Consider the following 17550-nt stretch of genomic DNA (forward strand, 5'->3'; position numbering starts at 1 on the left):
TGTCACACATTCCCCCAGTCAAAAGATCTGGGCCCAAATCCATCGTTTTTTTGCACTCCACACCACCCTGGGTTAGACAATGGCGATCCTCGGATGCTTGATTCCGGTCTGGGAAAGATATGGCTATTGTAGTTCGGACTGGACTGTTCCCATGGGGCACAGGGTCAGAGCTGATTTGCATAAAGCCATTATCTGACCCAGGGTGGTGTGGAGTGCAAAAAACGATGGATTTAGGCCCAGATCCTTGTACTGGGGTGAATGTAAGACATTGATCTACATTCTGTCCATCAAATTGTTTTTTGTAATTTTCTCCCTGAGTGTACTGGGGTAGCTCAGACGTGGGTCCCAGAGCCTCCACACCACTGGAGTCAAGCTAGCCGGGCTGATGAGAGGTGTTACCTCGAAACCGGTCCGGTCCTCGGATGCTTGATTCCGGTCTGGGAAAGATATGGCTATTGTAGTTCGGACTGGACTGTTCCCATGGGGCACAGGGTCAGAGCTGATTTGCATAAAGCCATTATCTGACCCAGGGTGGTGTGGAGTGCAAAAAACGATGGATTTAGGCCCAGATCCTTGTACTGGGGTGAATGTAAGACATTGATCTACATTCTGTCCATCAAATTGTTTTTTGTAATTTTCTCCCTGAGTGTACTGGGGTAGCTCAGACGTGGGTCCCAGAGCCTCCACACCACTGGAGTCAAGCTAGCCGGGCTGATGAGAGGTGTTACCTCGAAACCGGTCCGGTCCTCGGATGCTTGATTCCGGTCTGGGAAAGATATGGCTATTGTAGTTCGGACTGGACTGTTCCCATGGGGCACAGGGTCAGAGCTGATTTGCATAAAGCCATTATCTGACCCAGGGTGGTGTGGAGTGCAAAAAACGATGGATTTAGGCCCAGATCCTTGTACTGGGGTGAATGTAAGACATTGATCTACATTCTGTCCATCAAATTGTTTTTTGTAATTTTCTCCCTGAGTGTACTGGGGTAGCTCAGACGTGGGTCCCAGAGCCTCCACACCACTGGAGTCAAGCTAGCCGGGCTGATGAGAGGTGTTACCTCGAAACCGGTCCGGTCCTCGGATGCTTGATTCCGGTCTGGGAAAGATATGGCTATTGTAGTTCGGACTGGACTGTTCCCATGGGGCACAGGGTCAGAGCTGATTTGCATAAAGCCATTATCTGACCCAGGGTGGTGTGGAGTGCAAAAAACGATGGATTTAGGCCCAGATCCTTGTACTGGGGTGAATGTAAGACATTGATCTACATTCTGTCCATCAAATTGTTTTTTGTAATTTTCTCCCTGAGTGTACTGGGGTAGCTCAGACGTGGGTCCCAGAGCCTCCACACCACTGGAGTCAAGCTAGCCGGGCTGATGAGAGGTGTTACCTCGAAACCGGTCCGGTCCTCGGATGCTTGATTCCGGTCTGGGAAAGATATGGCTATTGTAGTTCGGACTGGACTGTTCCCATGGGGCACAGGGTCAGAGCTGATTTGCATAAAGCCATTATCTGACCCAGGGTGGTGTGGAGTGCAAAAAACGATGGATTTAGGCCCAGATCCTTGTACTGGGGTGAATGTAAGACATTGATCTACATTCTGTCCATCAAATTGTTTTTTGTAATTTTCTCCCTGAGTGTACTGGGGTAGCTCAGACGTGGGTCCCAGAGCCTCCACACCACTGGAGTCAAGCTAGCCGGGCTGATGAGAGGTGTTACCTCGAAACCGGTCCGGTCCTCGGATGCTTGATTCCGGTCTGGGAAAGATATGGCTATTGTAGTTCGGACTGGACTGTTCCCATGGGGCACAGGGTCAGAGCTGATTTGCATAAAGCCATTATCTGACCCAGGGTGGTGTGGAGTGCAAAAAACGATGGATTTAGGCCCAGATCCTTGTACTGGGGTGAATGTAAGACATTGATCTACATTCTGTCCATCAAATTGTTTTTTGTAATTTTCTCCCTGAGTGTACTGGGGTAGCTCAGACGTGGGTCCCAGAGCCTCCACACCACTGGAGTCAAGCTAGCCGGGCTGATGAGAGGTGTTACCTCGAAACCGGTCCGGTCCTCGGATGCTTGATTCCGGTCTGGGAAAGATATGGCTATTGTAGTTCGGACTGGACTGTTCCCATGGGGCACAGGGTCAGAGCTGATTTGCATAAAGCCATTATCTGACCCAGGGTGGTGTGGAGTGCAAAAAACGATGGATTTAGGCCCAGATCCTTGTACTGGGGTGAATGTAAGACATTGATCTACATTCTGTCCATCAAATTGTTTTTTGTAATTTTCTCCCTGAGTGTACTGGGGTAGCTCAGACGTGGGTCCCAGAGCCTCCACACCACTGGAGTCAAGCTAGCCGGGCTGATGAGAGGTGTTACCTCGAAACCGGTCCGGTCCTCGGATGCTTGATTCCGGTCTGGGAAAGATATGGCTATTGTAGTTCGGACTGGACTGTTCCCATGGGGCACAGGGTCAGAGCTGATTTGCATAAAGCCATTATCTGACCCAGGGTGGTGTGGAGTGCAAAAAACGATGGATTTAGGCCCAGATCCTTGTACTGGGGTGAATGTAAGACATTGATCTACATTCTGTCCATCAAATTGTTTTTTGTAATTTTCTCCCTGAGTGTACTGGGGTAGCTCAGACGTGGGTCCCAGAGCCTCCACACCACTGGAGTCAAGCTAGCCGGGCTGATGAGAGGTGTTACCTCGAAACCGGTCCGGTCCTCGGATGCTTGATTCCGGTCTGGGAAAGATATGGCTATTGTAGTTCGGACTGGACTGTTCCCATGGGGCACAGGGTCAGAGCTGATTTGCATAAAGCCATTATCTGACCCAGGGTGGTGTGGAGTGCAAAAAACGATGGATTTAGGCCCAGATCCTTGTACTGGGGTGAATGTAAGACATTGATCTACATTCTGTCCATCAAATTGTTTTTTGTAATTTTCTCCCTGAGTGTACTGGGGTAGCTCAGACGTGGGTCCCAGAGCCTCCACACCACTGGAGTCAAGCTAGCCGGGCTGATGAGAGGTGTTACCTCGAAACCGGTCCGGTCCTCGGATGCTTGATTCCGGTCTGGGAAAGATATGGCTATTGTAGTTCGGACTGGACTGTTCCCATGGGGCACAGGGTCAGAGCTGATTTGCATAAAGCCATTATCTGACCCAGGGTGGTGTGGAGTGCAAAAAACGATGGATTTAGGCCCAGATCCTTGTACTGGGGTGAATGTAAGACATTGATCTACATTCTGTCCATCAAATTGTTTTTTGTAATTGTCATTTACAATGCCAATAGCTCAAACTTGCGTAAATGCGAGACCTATTGCATTGCAAATGCTTGTTTACATTAGAATCCACTTGAAAATGTTTTCCTCAGTCATGAATGTGGTTTACTTTGTGCCAGAGAAACCTGTGTTATTGTAGTGATTGTAAGATTTTGGTTTATTAGTTAAGGGGGTGATAACCCACCTTAAGTAGCTAACACATACGTGAACCAATAAAGTCACTAAATTAACCTGAGCTCTCTTGCACTGTAGATATGAAGCAGAGCAGACGGGCTTGACCTAGAGGCAATGTGCAAAGTATGTATGCAATACCATATCATTGATAAAGTCAAAATACAACAAAAGAAAAATCCCAACCCAAAAAAGAGTACATTTAAATAAATAAACGCAACCAAAACAACAAAAACCCAATATGGGGAACCAGAGATATGAAAATAGCACCAAAAGCCTTAAGTGCCACCTGCGATCCATTGGCCCAGGTATACCGGGACGAGGTGCGATTTGAGGCCGACCATGATCGCACGTCAGATACAGAAACCAGGTTCGGCCAGGTTAGGAGTTTCACCTTGGGACTTAGGGTCTAATGTAAATTGGTCGGTATAGCTACTCCATCGCATCAGCAATGCAGTATTTGTACCACCAAAAATGTGGTACACCCTTAAAACCTATATGGTTAAATATGTTTATTCATGACGAAGACTACTCCGTCTCTGCCTTGATTAAACTCCTCTGATAGAGTAAGGGCCGTTGGGGGCAGACCTCTAATTCCGCCCACCTCATTTAGATGTGCGGTAATTAGAGGTCAACTTTCACTGCCCGTCACAGCAAGGATATCCCTGGGTAAGGGGCAATGACAACAACTGCTAAGTGCTCCCCTCGCATTGGTAGAAGTCATTTACTTCATCTCCCCCAACGGGGAAAGGGTCTGCCGGCCAAGAAGTAAATCAGGCCCTTAGTCTCAAAAACAGAAGTCAAAAATCTTCAGTGAGGCAAAGCAGCAAGATGTAGCCAAAAATAGTTCCACAAGGCCGGATGGCTGTCGGACGAGGTCCTGGGGAAGCCACTGGTTTTTAGCAGGAAAGCTGAGAGTAGGAGCCCTTTTGTAGCTTGTTGAATCACTATAGTTTGAACAGCAGGTCAGACTTATGGCCCTTGGAGTGTGCTGCTTTGTCCTGGGTACAAAGGAGACTAAGTCCAGTCCATACTTTGCAGCATATGCTGGGACTTCTAGGTATGATAAATATGCCAATTAGTGTTATGTCAATTCAATCATGTTAAAAGGGAGAGCATTGGCACTTTACTATTTGTTAGCAGAGGCAAAGTGCACAGAGGTCAACAGCCAGCAAAAATTGGGTTAAGCATAAAAGCGAAAAATCCAGATTGATAATGCAGAAAAGGAATCTTTCCTATAGTGATCAACAGAACGCCTCGGCGCCCATTTAGAGTCAAGTCTGTCCTTTGGCAGCAAGAGGAGGAGCAAAGAAGGATGTTAAGATCATTTGATTCAGGTGAAATTCTCCCATGCCTTTGCCAAAACCAATATCTATCCAGACGAAGCAATGTTGTTGATTAATGGACTTGGTTTAAAGGTCTTGCACCTGTTCCACTGCACAGAAGTAATGGCAGACAGGAAGAAACATTTGGAGCTCTTGCTCCTAATGGGAGCAAGAACGAAAAATGTGCAGATGGTAAATGTCTACCATCAAACCTACATTCACTGAGTTGTATCACATAAAACATTATGCCTCAATTGAACCAAACTATTCATAGAGCTATGGTTTTGCCGCACAGGATTCTCAGGCCCTGTGACAACCCAGCTGCATACTGCAAAAGGCTATGCACAGAATGTTTGAAATAGTGAAAAATAAAACCTTGGTAGTCAGAAAGAAAAATCACTTAAAACACTATAAGGGTAAGTTAATGTTTTTCTCATAAAACCTGTTTAAAATAAATTCCCTGTTAAAAGTGAAGTTATGGTTACAAAACAAAACCTAATTACTTCTGAAATTGACCAATTATGGTTAGCTATGCAAACTATAACTCTTGCCCCTGCCATGCACCGCTCGTGACCCCACAATACATTGGTGATTTGTGCCACAGCCTCCCTGGTGAACTTGCACACAGTTTGACATGCCCAGTTGCAGCTAATAATAAATCGTGATTTGAATGTTTTGTTCAGATTTGTCAATTTCTCTTTCAATGGAAAATGAAATCTAACCATACCAGTACACTGGCTATCGCAAGTGTGCGCCATATGTGTATTTACAAATATTTACAAATATAGATCCGTACAGAAATTATGTTGTGAGTTTATCTAGATTATGCATCAAGCAAAGGCTAGAAACAACATTTGTTGATGCAACTTTCAAATGAATTGGCACATTTTGTGGCAGTTGTGGTACCTCTTTTATTTAGCAATGAAAGCAGAAGCCACAGAATTGCATAATTCCACTGGTCTTGACCATTGTCATTAAGTTTTTAAATAGGGTAAGTGTAACGTCTTCTAACTACGTTTAGTCAAATCAAATCAAACAAAGCTTTAATCGATTTCCATCAGAAAAATCATGAAAGCACAGCAATTCATTAAATCGAGTTACAATTCTAATAATGTCTATAACAATTAATTTTGATGCACCCCTAATTACATGATTTACTTACTATAAACTTAAAAATCATCACATTAAAATTGATTTCCTGCATTTACCTACACTTTTTAAGAACATTGATAAAATCCAGATTACATATCCATAGGTTTAGTCAAATGTACACAAAATATCTCAAGTTAGGAAAGTACATGTGTCCAAAGTAAACCACCATGGATTGAGTTCCACTTTACACTGAGATGTTGCTTATATCTTCTCTCCTTGTGTTTTGCATTAAATAAAAAAAATATATATTATACGCTTTGCAGAGCTTCAAAAAAGTATTGTAGTTACTACTGTCAATAACAAAGAACTTAGAAGATCACATGACATAGCACGTATTCCCCCTTGGTGTGAGGTTGTCTAGGTGCTCACTTAACTAAATGGGTTTCAAATTCTTGTAGTGCACAGCAATACATGCATAATATATATATATATATATATATATATATATATATATATATATATATATATATATATAATTTGGTTATACAAAACTTGTAACAAGGAACTCTGAAAAAGTGGTCTTATCACTCACACCTAAGATTGCCTTATTTTCAAATTCTTATTCAGATACCAGTTCAAGAGTTTAAAACACTGTGTGAGTGCAGGCGAGCCCATCAACCCTCAAGTGATGGAAGAGTGGAAGACTCATACTGGGCTGGACATTTATGAAGGCTACGGGCAGTCAGAGACAGTATGTTTTGTTGTTTGTCTATTTTGGGACTTGACAAGTTTATAGTATTAAAAGCAGCCACAGACAATGCACTACAACGCTGCATTGAAGCAATGAATGATCCTATATCTTTCTTGTAACAGTGAACGTAGATAAATTCCTATTTACAACTTTAACTCCTTTCAAGGATTCTAAAAAGCATTTACCAACCAGGCCAATGAGAATATGACATTTGCTGAAAAGACACTGACAGGGGTGAGATAGAGCCACTGTAACCAGTGGTGACTCCTCCACTAAGGCGGAGGAGCATCGCCACACTGCTTTTTAGCAGTGAAATAAAGAGAAAATAAAATTATATTTAACTTGCATTATTATCCTTTTATTTTCTCCTACTATTTTCTGCAGCTTTGCGTGAGGGGGCAGAGGCAGGGGAGGAGTGGTAGCACCCTCCTAAGTGCGCAATGACTGCTTGGCCGGCCCTCTCGGGCCGCTCAAAACATTCTTGCGCACTTTGCATGTTCTTCATGCAGACTGCATTACAGCCTGCATGGGGAACATGCCTAGGCTCCCAGTCCGCTTCTGAGTGCCTGAAAAACGGTGCTCAGACCAATCACAACGCTGCTAAAACAGCATTCTGATTGGCTAACTGGGAGTTTGGGTATGCTTCCTGTTGTTCAGGTCAGCGAGGGAGGACTATGAAGGATAGACGTGGCGAGAAGGTAGTTTTTTTTTTTTGCTGCCTGCTTTCTCCGTGTCCTCATCCCCCCCCCCCGCTCCTGCCCCCCTACCTCCAATCCGTATATCCTGGCTGCCGCTGACTGTAACAAATGTACTTTGGTAAATACAGTAAAAGAACAATCTCTTTAATGTTTATCCAGAATGAAGCACGTCAACCAACGTCGAAGGTTTTTAAACACAGTGGGGAGATTTAAGATCACTGTAGGTACATGATCATGCATAAACACATTCTGCTCCTGATGATTATCTATAGTGTCAGTGGTGTGGCTAACTTCACAAATAAAACATTGCCCTCAGCTGGAAGCACATTGAGAGACACAGCAAAAGAAGAAACTGTGAAAATAATGGAGGGACCAGTGTACTTTCAGGGCTTGTTTCAAGACGTGCTTGATGACAGAACATTACCTGATTTCTTGAGGAAGTTCTAATTGTGGTGGGGATTCCAAGGTGGAAGTACCTCCCTAATGGATTTGCCTCCAAAACTAGAACTTGCTTAGAAAAATTATGCTTTTCCAGTATTTTACAGATCGTAATCCCGCACTAGGTCTGTAGGTAAAATCTCCAGCCAGCCCTTTCCCTACTTCTGTAGAATTGCATGCACTTGCACACTGGCCTTACTCTGGAATAAAGCTGTACTGAAATCACAAGAGGACACTTAACAGCATCATTTAGGGTTTTGCTGGTAGAATTTCCACCCATCAATGAGGCAGATCTTGGTGCGATCTTGGTGCTGTGCTAGAATGGGGGTGGAAATCCACAACTTTTTGAGTTAACGTCTTCTCCAAAGTAGCGGTCTTCACAATATGAGAGCTTACTTTGGTGGTGATAGGTACAGCAGAACCTCCACCACTGCTCCTGCTTATAGCTGTCAGTACAGACATATATAATTACGTTGAGGTGAGCTGAGCAATGTCCATCTGAATGGGAACAGGAATGGTTCAGTTGTAAAGCCAATAGTAAAGGGTATAGACCTTTTCGCTTTATTTGAAAAAGTCATGCTAGATTTCATAAGTTTGATCTGTTTAGATTGAAACATAATAAAACTAGTAACCTTGACATACTTATTGTAAAAATGATGTGCTAAAGACAACAGGCTTTTAAGGATGGATTGTTATTACACTGTTTTAAAAGCCTAAAGATAGTGTATTTTATTACACGAAATTTCAGATAGCTGTAATAGGCAAGGGTTTGGGTGATCCACCCGGACAAACTGTGGAGCTAGAAGTTATGCAGTGCAATAATAATTATTAGAACATTGGAATGTGGAGCACTCCATTGAAGACAATGGAGTGCTCTAAGCTTCTACTGGGGGGTAAAGGCCCGCAAAGCAAAATTCCAATGTTGTTTTCACAAAGGCCTCTCGGAGCCCGAGGGGATTTAAAAACCCTCGAACTTCGAGAAGTTTGGTTTATTTGTTAGAACATTCTGCCCTATAGTGGCAGAATGTTCTAATAGCCTTATAGCCCTTCGTAGCTGAGCTATACCGGCTATTAAAGTCCCACTCCCTTGTTAAAGTCCCTCACCTTCGGCTCAGGCCTTTAACGCTAGAGCGGGCCTTTAATTTTAGATTTGCAAACTGTAATTTTGTATACATTTGTACTTTTATGACTGTATGCTGGATGCTTGCCTTGTGAAAAGCTTACATAAAGTACGGTAAGCTTGAGTTGGTTATGGTGACAAGCCGATGATAAAGACTATAGGCAGGTTTGTTTATAATGAAAAGTTATAATAAAGACATTAGGCCTGTTATATAGATTGTGAAAATCATGTTTTCAAGTCAGTAAGGATTTATGGGTTGATTGATATTACTCGAAATTCAAGCCTACAACTCGCTTTTATTACATTTTTTTTAAACACATATTACCTTAGTAGGCAAGAGTTTTGGTGTTTATTACACCCTCAGACAAACCAGGGGTACAGATGTGCACTGTGAAACCCCTTGTTAAGCCCTGTTAGGAGAGGGCGAAATAGTATTTTATTTTGCTAACTGCAATGTTGTATACATGTGCAGTTCTTAGGCTCTATGCCAGATAATTGCCTTGTGGATAAGCTTACACTCAGTATAGTAGGCCTGAGTTGGTTATGGTGACAATCCAACAATAGCAGCTATAGGCTTGATTGCTGTGCAGGGAAATTCCGTATGCAATAGGTCTGACCTTTTATTATGAAAAGTTATTACGAAGGCAGTACACCTGTCTTATTTATTGTGGAAAGCACATGGCAAACCTAATTGGCCTACGACAGTGGATTTTTATCACATTATGTTATAGGCCATAGAAAGGTATTTGGTTACGTGTAATCGTATAGATTACCATGTAGGCAAGAATTATGGTGTTAACTATACAATCTGACAAACCCTGGCACTAGACTTACACTGTGATGATTATTTTTAGGCCCTATTATATTGTTTTTTCAACTGTAATTTTGTACAAATTAGTTAATGTATAAATTTATACCTGATGGTTGCCCGCTTATCCTTATTTAGGGCTGGTTAATATATAGTACCTAACCACTGGTAAAGGCTAGAAGCCTTTTCAGTTCAATATGAAAAATTATGTCAGATTCATTAGGTGTGATCTGTTTCTAAAGACAAATTATTGCAACGCAAGTACGCCTTTCTTATTGTGAAATGCATGGGTTAAAGGCAATATGCTTTCAAGGGTGGATTGGTATTACAATGTGCTAAAGCTGTTAAAAAAAGAACAATTGATGGACAGAAAGCTGAACAATGTCAGACATTCACCCCAGTACAGAGATCTGGGCTTAAATCCTTCGTTATTTTGCTCCCCATGCCATTCCAGTTTAAACTCGGACACGTGCAAATCAGTCTTGACCCTGATCCCCATGGGAACAGTCCCACCCGAACTGCCAGGCCAGGTCCTTCCTGGACTGGAAACAATCATCCTGGGACTGGTTTCGAGGTTTCACCCCACATACACACAGACACAGACACTCACACTCACACACTCCTCCCTTCTTCTCCTTTCTGCCACTGGTCTATCTGAGTGTATTGTACACTCCACTTCCATCCATTAAGAATGTACTGCAAAAGGTAATGGTTCAATAGTTCAGCCCACATCAGTCAGTGGCTCTCTTGTCCTGTAAATGACAGCATTATCTGATCACATGTGTACGTCTCCTTGAAAATGACTTCTCTTCAGTGTCAGGACTCGTTGTCCATTCCTTTAGTTTTCAGTTTTCCTCTTTTGTAGTTGCCTTTTTATTTCTCTCCTTCTTTTCTTTTCATTTTAATGTTTCTTAAGGGGATACTGCAGATTTCCAAGCAGTGCTAACGGGTCACCTGCTTGCTCCTCATTTCCTCTGCTGTGCACCCCATTCCATTTTGACACTTTCTCTAAACCAGGAGACCAATATGGAATGTTTTTTACCATAATGGATCATTGTTTAACCATTTCAAGATGGACAACACTTTGGTTATATATGTGACAGCCATGCTAAACTTTAAAACAACAACAGACTATTTAAAATAGTACACCAAGATGGACCCCGCTGCGAGATTTAGTTTTGCTATTGCAAGCATATGCCTGCCAAGTTTAGACAGCAGCATGTTTTTATTTTTTCTGCTTGTAACCCTTTAATTTATCTGGTATAAATTGTTGAGTTTGTATGTTGTGTCAGAGGGTGAATACAAGAATAAGTTAGTGGATGGATTAATCAATGCAAGAGTGCAAAGATCATTGACAGAGTTCATGTTTAAAAACTTATTGAGTGCCTACGCCCATCACTGGCACAAAAAGCTGTTTTATTCATAAACTTAGACCTAATAGCATTGCCAATGCTTGTTAAATTATGTGGACTATAAAATGGCTGTAAAACATTGGATTATTATCTGGGGTGAGCGACTAATTACAACTCTTGTCATGGTGAAACTTTAACAATACTAAATTGAATTGAACTCAACCCCAGGTACAATTGGCACTGAGCAGACAGGCTTCACTTAGGGCAATGTCTAAAGTATTTATGTAGCACCAAAACTGTAATAAAGTCAGAACGAAAACTAATAAAAAATCCCAAGCCAAATTAGCAAAATAGAGCAAATTGTAATAAACAAAATGACAAAAATCCAGTAGTGAGACCGGAGATATGCATCTTTAAAGTTGTAAGTAAAAATATTGTGAAAAAGCATACTCAATAATTGTGGTAGACTGGGACCAAGGCAAGATTTGAATTTGACTGCGATTGAACGCAGGTCGGGTACACCAATCAGGTTTGTCCTGATCACAAGTTTACCTTCTGACTTGGGGCCCGATTTATAGCTTGGGGCAGTTCAGCGGCGACAGAGTACCCTCTCTGCCAAACTGAAGGTCTGCCGTGCTCATTTAGAGTCGGGTGGGCCTTCAGTATGTCAGCAGTGGAGACTACTCCATCTCCGTTGGCGACATAAACTTCTGACAACCTGATGGACATTTGGCCATTTGTCCGAGCACCCTATTTAGAGTTGGTGGACAAATGGGCAGGTGAGGGACAGTGAAAACTGTAAAATGACCCCCACACCATGGGAGGAAACTCTCATGGGGATGGGGTCATTGTTTTTATTTTCCCAAAAGACAAAAAAGTTGCACGTCTTCTGCATGGTTCCATCATGTTGACAGAGCTGTCTGCCAAACTTTCAATGCATCTAAAGGAATCGCCATGACAGGGGCCAACTCTAAATCAAGCTCTTAGTGTTTCAAGTCCCGGCCTACAACAGGAGTACACTTCTAAGGCTCCTGGGACCTTAGGAGAGAGCACTTAGAGGCTCTAAGTATATCAGGCAGAGACCAGTAGCAAATTCCATTCCATGTGCCGTTGCTGCTAGTCAACTTGCCACTTTAAGAAAAAGGCCTCCTGCAGCTTGCGATGTTCTGGAAGCCACCAGGATGTCAACCAACCGACCTTTCAAGTCAACCTATTTGGCCTGGGTACAAGGGTAGCAGGTCCAGTTTTACAGACAGTTCTCTTTTGTTTCTCCACAGGTCCTGAAGTGCTCTGATTTGAGTGCCTGGAGGTGCCACATGTATGCCCGGCACCAGTTGGTGGGGGGGCTGACAACTGGACACTCCGAAACCAATGGGGAAAAATTTCCAGGGTCATTCCTACCCACCTTTACAGTAGGTCCTGTTTGCATTGCTGCAAACGGGCCCAACATGACATGGGTCAGGGCATTTTTCAGATGACAAAAGTATTCAGCCACACTAAACATGGGCTCTGATGGCTCGGGTGTGGGAGTTTCATAGGGAAATTGCCATTGTCCTCCCTTATGTAACACTAAATTCCAGCTTGAAGCAAGCACATTACCACCAACAGAAGAGACAGAAGAAGTCTTGTTGGACAAAAGCAGGGCCCTTCTGCAACTAGATAAAGGATACGCAGGAATTGTTTTGGCATCCTGTTCTATAAATTTCAAGTGTGCTTGAAGTGCTACAGGTGGCTCAACAGACCTTTTAAGCAGGATTTGACAGTGTGGTATCACAGGATGCCGACAGCACCTGCTCCGAATATTCTGTGGAGTGGGGCAGAGTCATCTCTGGCCATTCAGGTGAGCCTATTATTAGCTCCTGGGAAGCCTTTCACGCCTCATTCACACCTATTCAAGGCTGAGTACAGACTGGAAGAAGCTGTGGAGTTAATGCAAATTTGCCTTCAGGAATAGCAGGAGGGAATAGGTGACTTTTCAAAAGTTCGTTTTCCTTAACATTTGACTTCAACATTGAATTGGATTTTTAATAACTATTAAAAATAGTTGTTAAACTATTTTTCTACTGGTCACACTCCTGAGATGCAGTAATAGTATTTTAATCTTTACTCTGATTTTCTACGTAGGATAACTAGGCCTCCTACAATGAAAGTAGCTTTTTGGGCTTTATCACTACAGGTACATGATAACATGAATGGTTTACATGCCCCGCTTTTTTATACCATGCATCCTACCTTGTGGTCTACAAAGCCTGCATATGGGTGATTTACTAATGTTTAAAAGTAAGGATTATACCTGCCAATTAATTTGCACTCAATCTCAGAAAAATGTGGTTTTCTACATGTTCTACTGCAAAAAGAAAATGGATGAACAAGCATGCAGAAAGAATGTACCTTTTGATTTTCTTCTTTTTTAACACTTTTTGCACACAACTGCAATAGTTAACAGATAAAATATAGTAGCCTGCCTTTCTTCATTTTGTCTTTGTGCATATATCCACATACATAGATATTCATCGCATATACCTTTATTATCATTCTGGAGATGTTGTAAATATCTTGTTCTTTCTCCTCTTAGCATCCTACTTTTAAGTTACATCTGTTAATCAATTGATTATATATGACAAATATGAAATGTGTTTTTGGTTAATGTCACTTTTCTTTGCAACATGATAGGCAGGCCTGATGCAATATATTAACAGAATCTAATCTGCATTATGTTCTAAAATAATTACTGCATAGGTGTGAACATGGTTTCACAAACACGGATAATTCATTTTTAGTGTTTTAGTGTATTGTTATTGTGGAAAGAGCAGAGGATCACAGAATTAAAATAGGTGAAAAAGCATCGCTTCACTTTTTGCTAACTGATTATTCTAAAAAATCAAATAATTGACGGATAATGTTATAAAAGTTAGGAACAGAGTGAGAAGGGCTACATAGGGACTTAGTGCCAGAAGACGGAGATGAAATATATATAACAAAAGAACTCTGTGAGGAATATATTTGAATGATTTAAAGAAAATCATGAAGGAAAAGGAAGAGTAATTGAAAAATCACTTCTCAATCCAATTTACTGTATATTTTTACCTTTCCCATCATTAGTTATCTTCTTTATATTAAATCAATTCCTAACATCTGTGGCAGTTTGCACAATTCTTTATAGAATTATAAACCTTTTTCATATATGTGTACGTATAGCTTCTGTTACATACATTTATCAGGCTATATACATATTTAACAAGTCAGGCTACAATGGTAGGTCTGAATCCATGTTTTTGTTTATCACACTGGAGAGTGGCACATACGTGCTTCAGTCCAAAGGTGACAGTTTCATATCAAACAAAAATTCATAGGTGGCCACAGAGAAAAGGTGGATTCCTATAATGAATCCTTTCAATTGTATGACCTGTTTGATAGAGTTTGGGGGGGAGGGTCTGTCACCATGTCCAATCTTTTGGCAATTGGACAGATTAAAATGTATCAAAAAGTAATCAACCCTTGCTTGAAGAATAACTGAAAGAAAGTGCTTTTGTGTTGAACAGCGCGCACACACTGTCTCTAAAATATGACCAGTAACTGATTGATTGGCAAGGACCACTGTCAGTACAATGAGAAAGTGTTTGTGAGACTTTAGGGTCTTCTAAATTATCAAGATGACAGTTGATGTTCACATGAATGAGCCAAATGTTATACATTATGTTGCACTCAGTAGAAAATTGCCCTACATTTGCACACTTCTGGTTATAAAAGTTGTCTTCTTTTATTCTGCACATCCCAGAACTTCTCTTCAATTTTGGGTTCGACCTGTGTTTACACTCTGGGCCTCTATAAGTGTCTCTTTCCATTTAAAAAGAGTCCTGAAAACATTTGTATTATGTTAGTTTGTTGCTAAGAGGCACCGAAGGATTCAAGACATAAGACCTTTTAGAAAGAAGTATACACTGAGAGAGAAGTGTAACCTGAAAGCCCTCTTGAAACAACTACTGTTTTGAACGGTCCCTGGTTCACCATGAATGTGCAATAATGAAACAAAACATTCAGATGACTACACATTTTAATTATGTTCACTGTAAATTGCATGCACATATTTTAATGTGTTTTTCACACTGCAAAAAAGAGCCTCTCTAGTCCACTACAACAACAAAAAGAACTTGAGGGTCTAGAAAGTCAAGAAGCGGCCACAACAGACTATCGCACAACACTATCACGACTAGTGGTGAGGGACCATCAGTTGTAAAGAAGTCCTATCAGCCCATCCATGTGGCGGAGCATCGTCATCTAGGACTTAAATCAGCAGGTTTATCTATGGCCAAGCCTTAGTAATAGTGCTTGGTACCAATAGATCCAAAGCTGAAAAAAGATGTGTCCTCATCAGAAGTGAAACTGATAGGGTGCAGTGCTCAAAGAAATAGATGTGTATTTAAAATGACGGTCAGGGTAGAAAAATTTCTTTATTAATATCTCCCTGGACGTCAAGTAAAAAAAGTGATGACAGTGTAAAAAAATCACTGTACAGCAAGTGTAGAGAATCAGGCCAACATGTTTCTGCCGTAAAGGTAATAATCTACCGGCATTCTTCAGGGCCAGGCTGGAATGACAGCTACTGCAACATCTACTATTATGTGAGTGAAATCATAATAAGGAAAAATATTCTTGAAATTGCATGGTTAGGTAAGTAAAACTCAGTGGCTAAACATACCACCCTACCATATCCTTGTGGATAACCATGCCAACAGCAATCTTTTCCCAACCTTGTGTGGGAAGTAGGCCTCACCTCACCCGGCAACGGCTCGGATATAGAGGCCCCGCTCTGTCCGTCGGTACCTCCAGGAATGAACCTAAACAGAAGTCAGAAGATGGCTACTACTGGGAAGAAAAGAAAAGCAATGATTAGCCTGGATAAACACATCTCACTGACAACAAAGATAGAAATCGTCAAAGTAATGGTCTTTTCTGTAACAACATATGGATGTGAAAGCTGGATGACTAATAAAAATGATTGGCAAGGATTGACTGAGGTGCTGGCGAAGGCTTTTGCATATCCCATGGACTGCTAGAAGAATTAATCAATACTTGACTACCTCAAGATGAAACTTTCACTAGAGTCATTTATGATAAATATCGAGCTCAAATATTTTGGCCACATAATGAGAAGAGAAGACTTCTCGGAAGAAAAAAATACATTATTTTGGCAATGATGGAAGGAAAACGGAAAAGAGAAAGAGTAAGGTCATGGTGGCTAAACACTGTCAAGAACAATATAAACAAGATTCTCCAAGGCCTAAAGGCTTCTGTTATTGACTGATTTTATTGGAAATGTTCTATCCATCGTATTACCAAGAGTCGCACATGACACACTGGATAAAATAACATGACAAAATATGTGGCAAATTTATAAATATGTGAAAATGCTGCAAGTCTCAATTGGGTAATTCTAAAGCTTCGGACCATACTTATCTGTTGGTGAAAGTCCAACAGTTTTTACTTAGTTAGCTCTCCCAGACATGTGGTGGAGGACCACTCACCATTGACTGAGCTGCTACTCTGCTGCCATTCCTGGCACAGTTGCACACATACCACGACAGATCTGGTAGCACCAATAGATGTGTTTCTGTGTGCAAAACATCCAACATTTTCAGTTTGTTACCATCAATTAAGCCCTTCACACATTTTTATGAGGTCTTAACATTTCCAATCCTTTTATATAAACCGTTATTTCCATTGTTTCCAATGGGAACATTTCAACCTTTTTTTTGCTTGAACTTTATCTTCTGTTTAATAAAGATTCACTTATTAAACCACAGATTACCTTTTTCCATCTCGATATGTAAGCTTCCCTTTTTCTTGCATGTGAGCTTCTAGCCAACAAACCTTCCCTTTTAAACCATAATTTAACATTTACGTACTCTGTCTCTACACTGCAGTGTTTTTGAAGTATTTTGACACACTGGCTTTGAACACCTCTACAAGGTAGTGGTTGTTCTCCTCTAAGGTCAAGAAGATACCCTGATCAGAAAACCTTAAACACCCTGGGCCTCATTTATGAGCCTGTGCGTCACTGTTGCACCATATTTACAAAGTGACGCATCTAGGTAGATGTGTCACTTTGTAAACCCTTGCGCCACATTATACCTGCGCCAGGTATAATGTATGCAAGGGGGGGGGGCGTTTCGACACAAGAAAGGGTCATGGAAGTGACACCGTGATATCTGTAAGATTTCACTGCGCCACTTCCAGGACGCAAATGCGTCAATTTCTTACGTCTGCCTCACAGCAGGCGTAAGACTGACGCAGGCCCTTTCACATGGGGCTTGCCCCATGTGAAAGAACACATTGCTGGAGTTGCGTCACTTTTGTGACACACTCCAGCAATGCGTCACTTTTGCGCCATACAGATACGTCAGAAAAACTGACATATCTGTAACTCCTTGCGCCATGATGCCTCATACTGTAAATATGACGCATCAGTGTCGCAAGGAGGGCGCAGTGAAAAGTGACACATTGCTGTTTTCACGCAG

The 17550-nt window shown here is 41.7% G+C and overlaps 1 protein-coding gene across 3 annotated transcripts in view; it reads left to right on the forward strand.

Annotated features, from left to right (window-relative positions):
* Positions 1-17550, forward strand: part of ACSM3 (acyl-CoA synthetase medium chain family member 3) — a 599327-nt gene that overhangs the window by 380272 nt on the left and 201505 nt on the right. Inside the window, exon 8 of one of the 3 annotated variants that reach the window (XM_086940800.1) lies at positions 6493-6616. The exons of the other annotated variants lie outside the window; for them this stretch is intronic. Within the exon in view, the coding sequence (XP_086796926.1) occupies positions 6493-6616 (124 nt within the window). The remainder of the gene's footprint in view (positions 1-6492; positions 6617-17550) is intronic. 3 annotated transcript variants of the gene reach the window in all.

This window comes from Lissotriton vulgaris, chromosome 10 (assembly GCF_964263255.1).
Source record: "Lissotriton vulgaris chromosome 10, aLisVul1.2, whole genome shotgun sequence".
Classification (NCBI taxonomy): Eukaryota; Metazoa; Chordata; class Amphibia; order Caudata; family Salamandridae; genus Lissotriton; species Lissotriton vulgaris.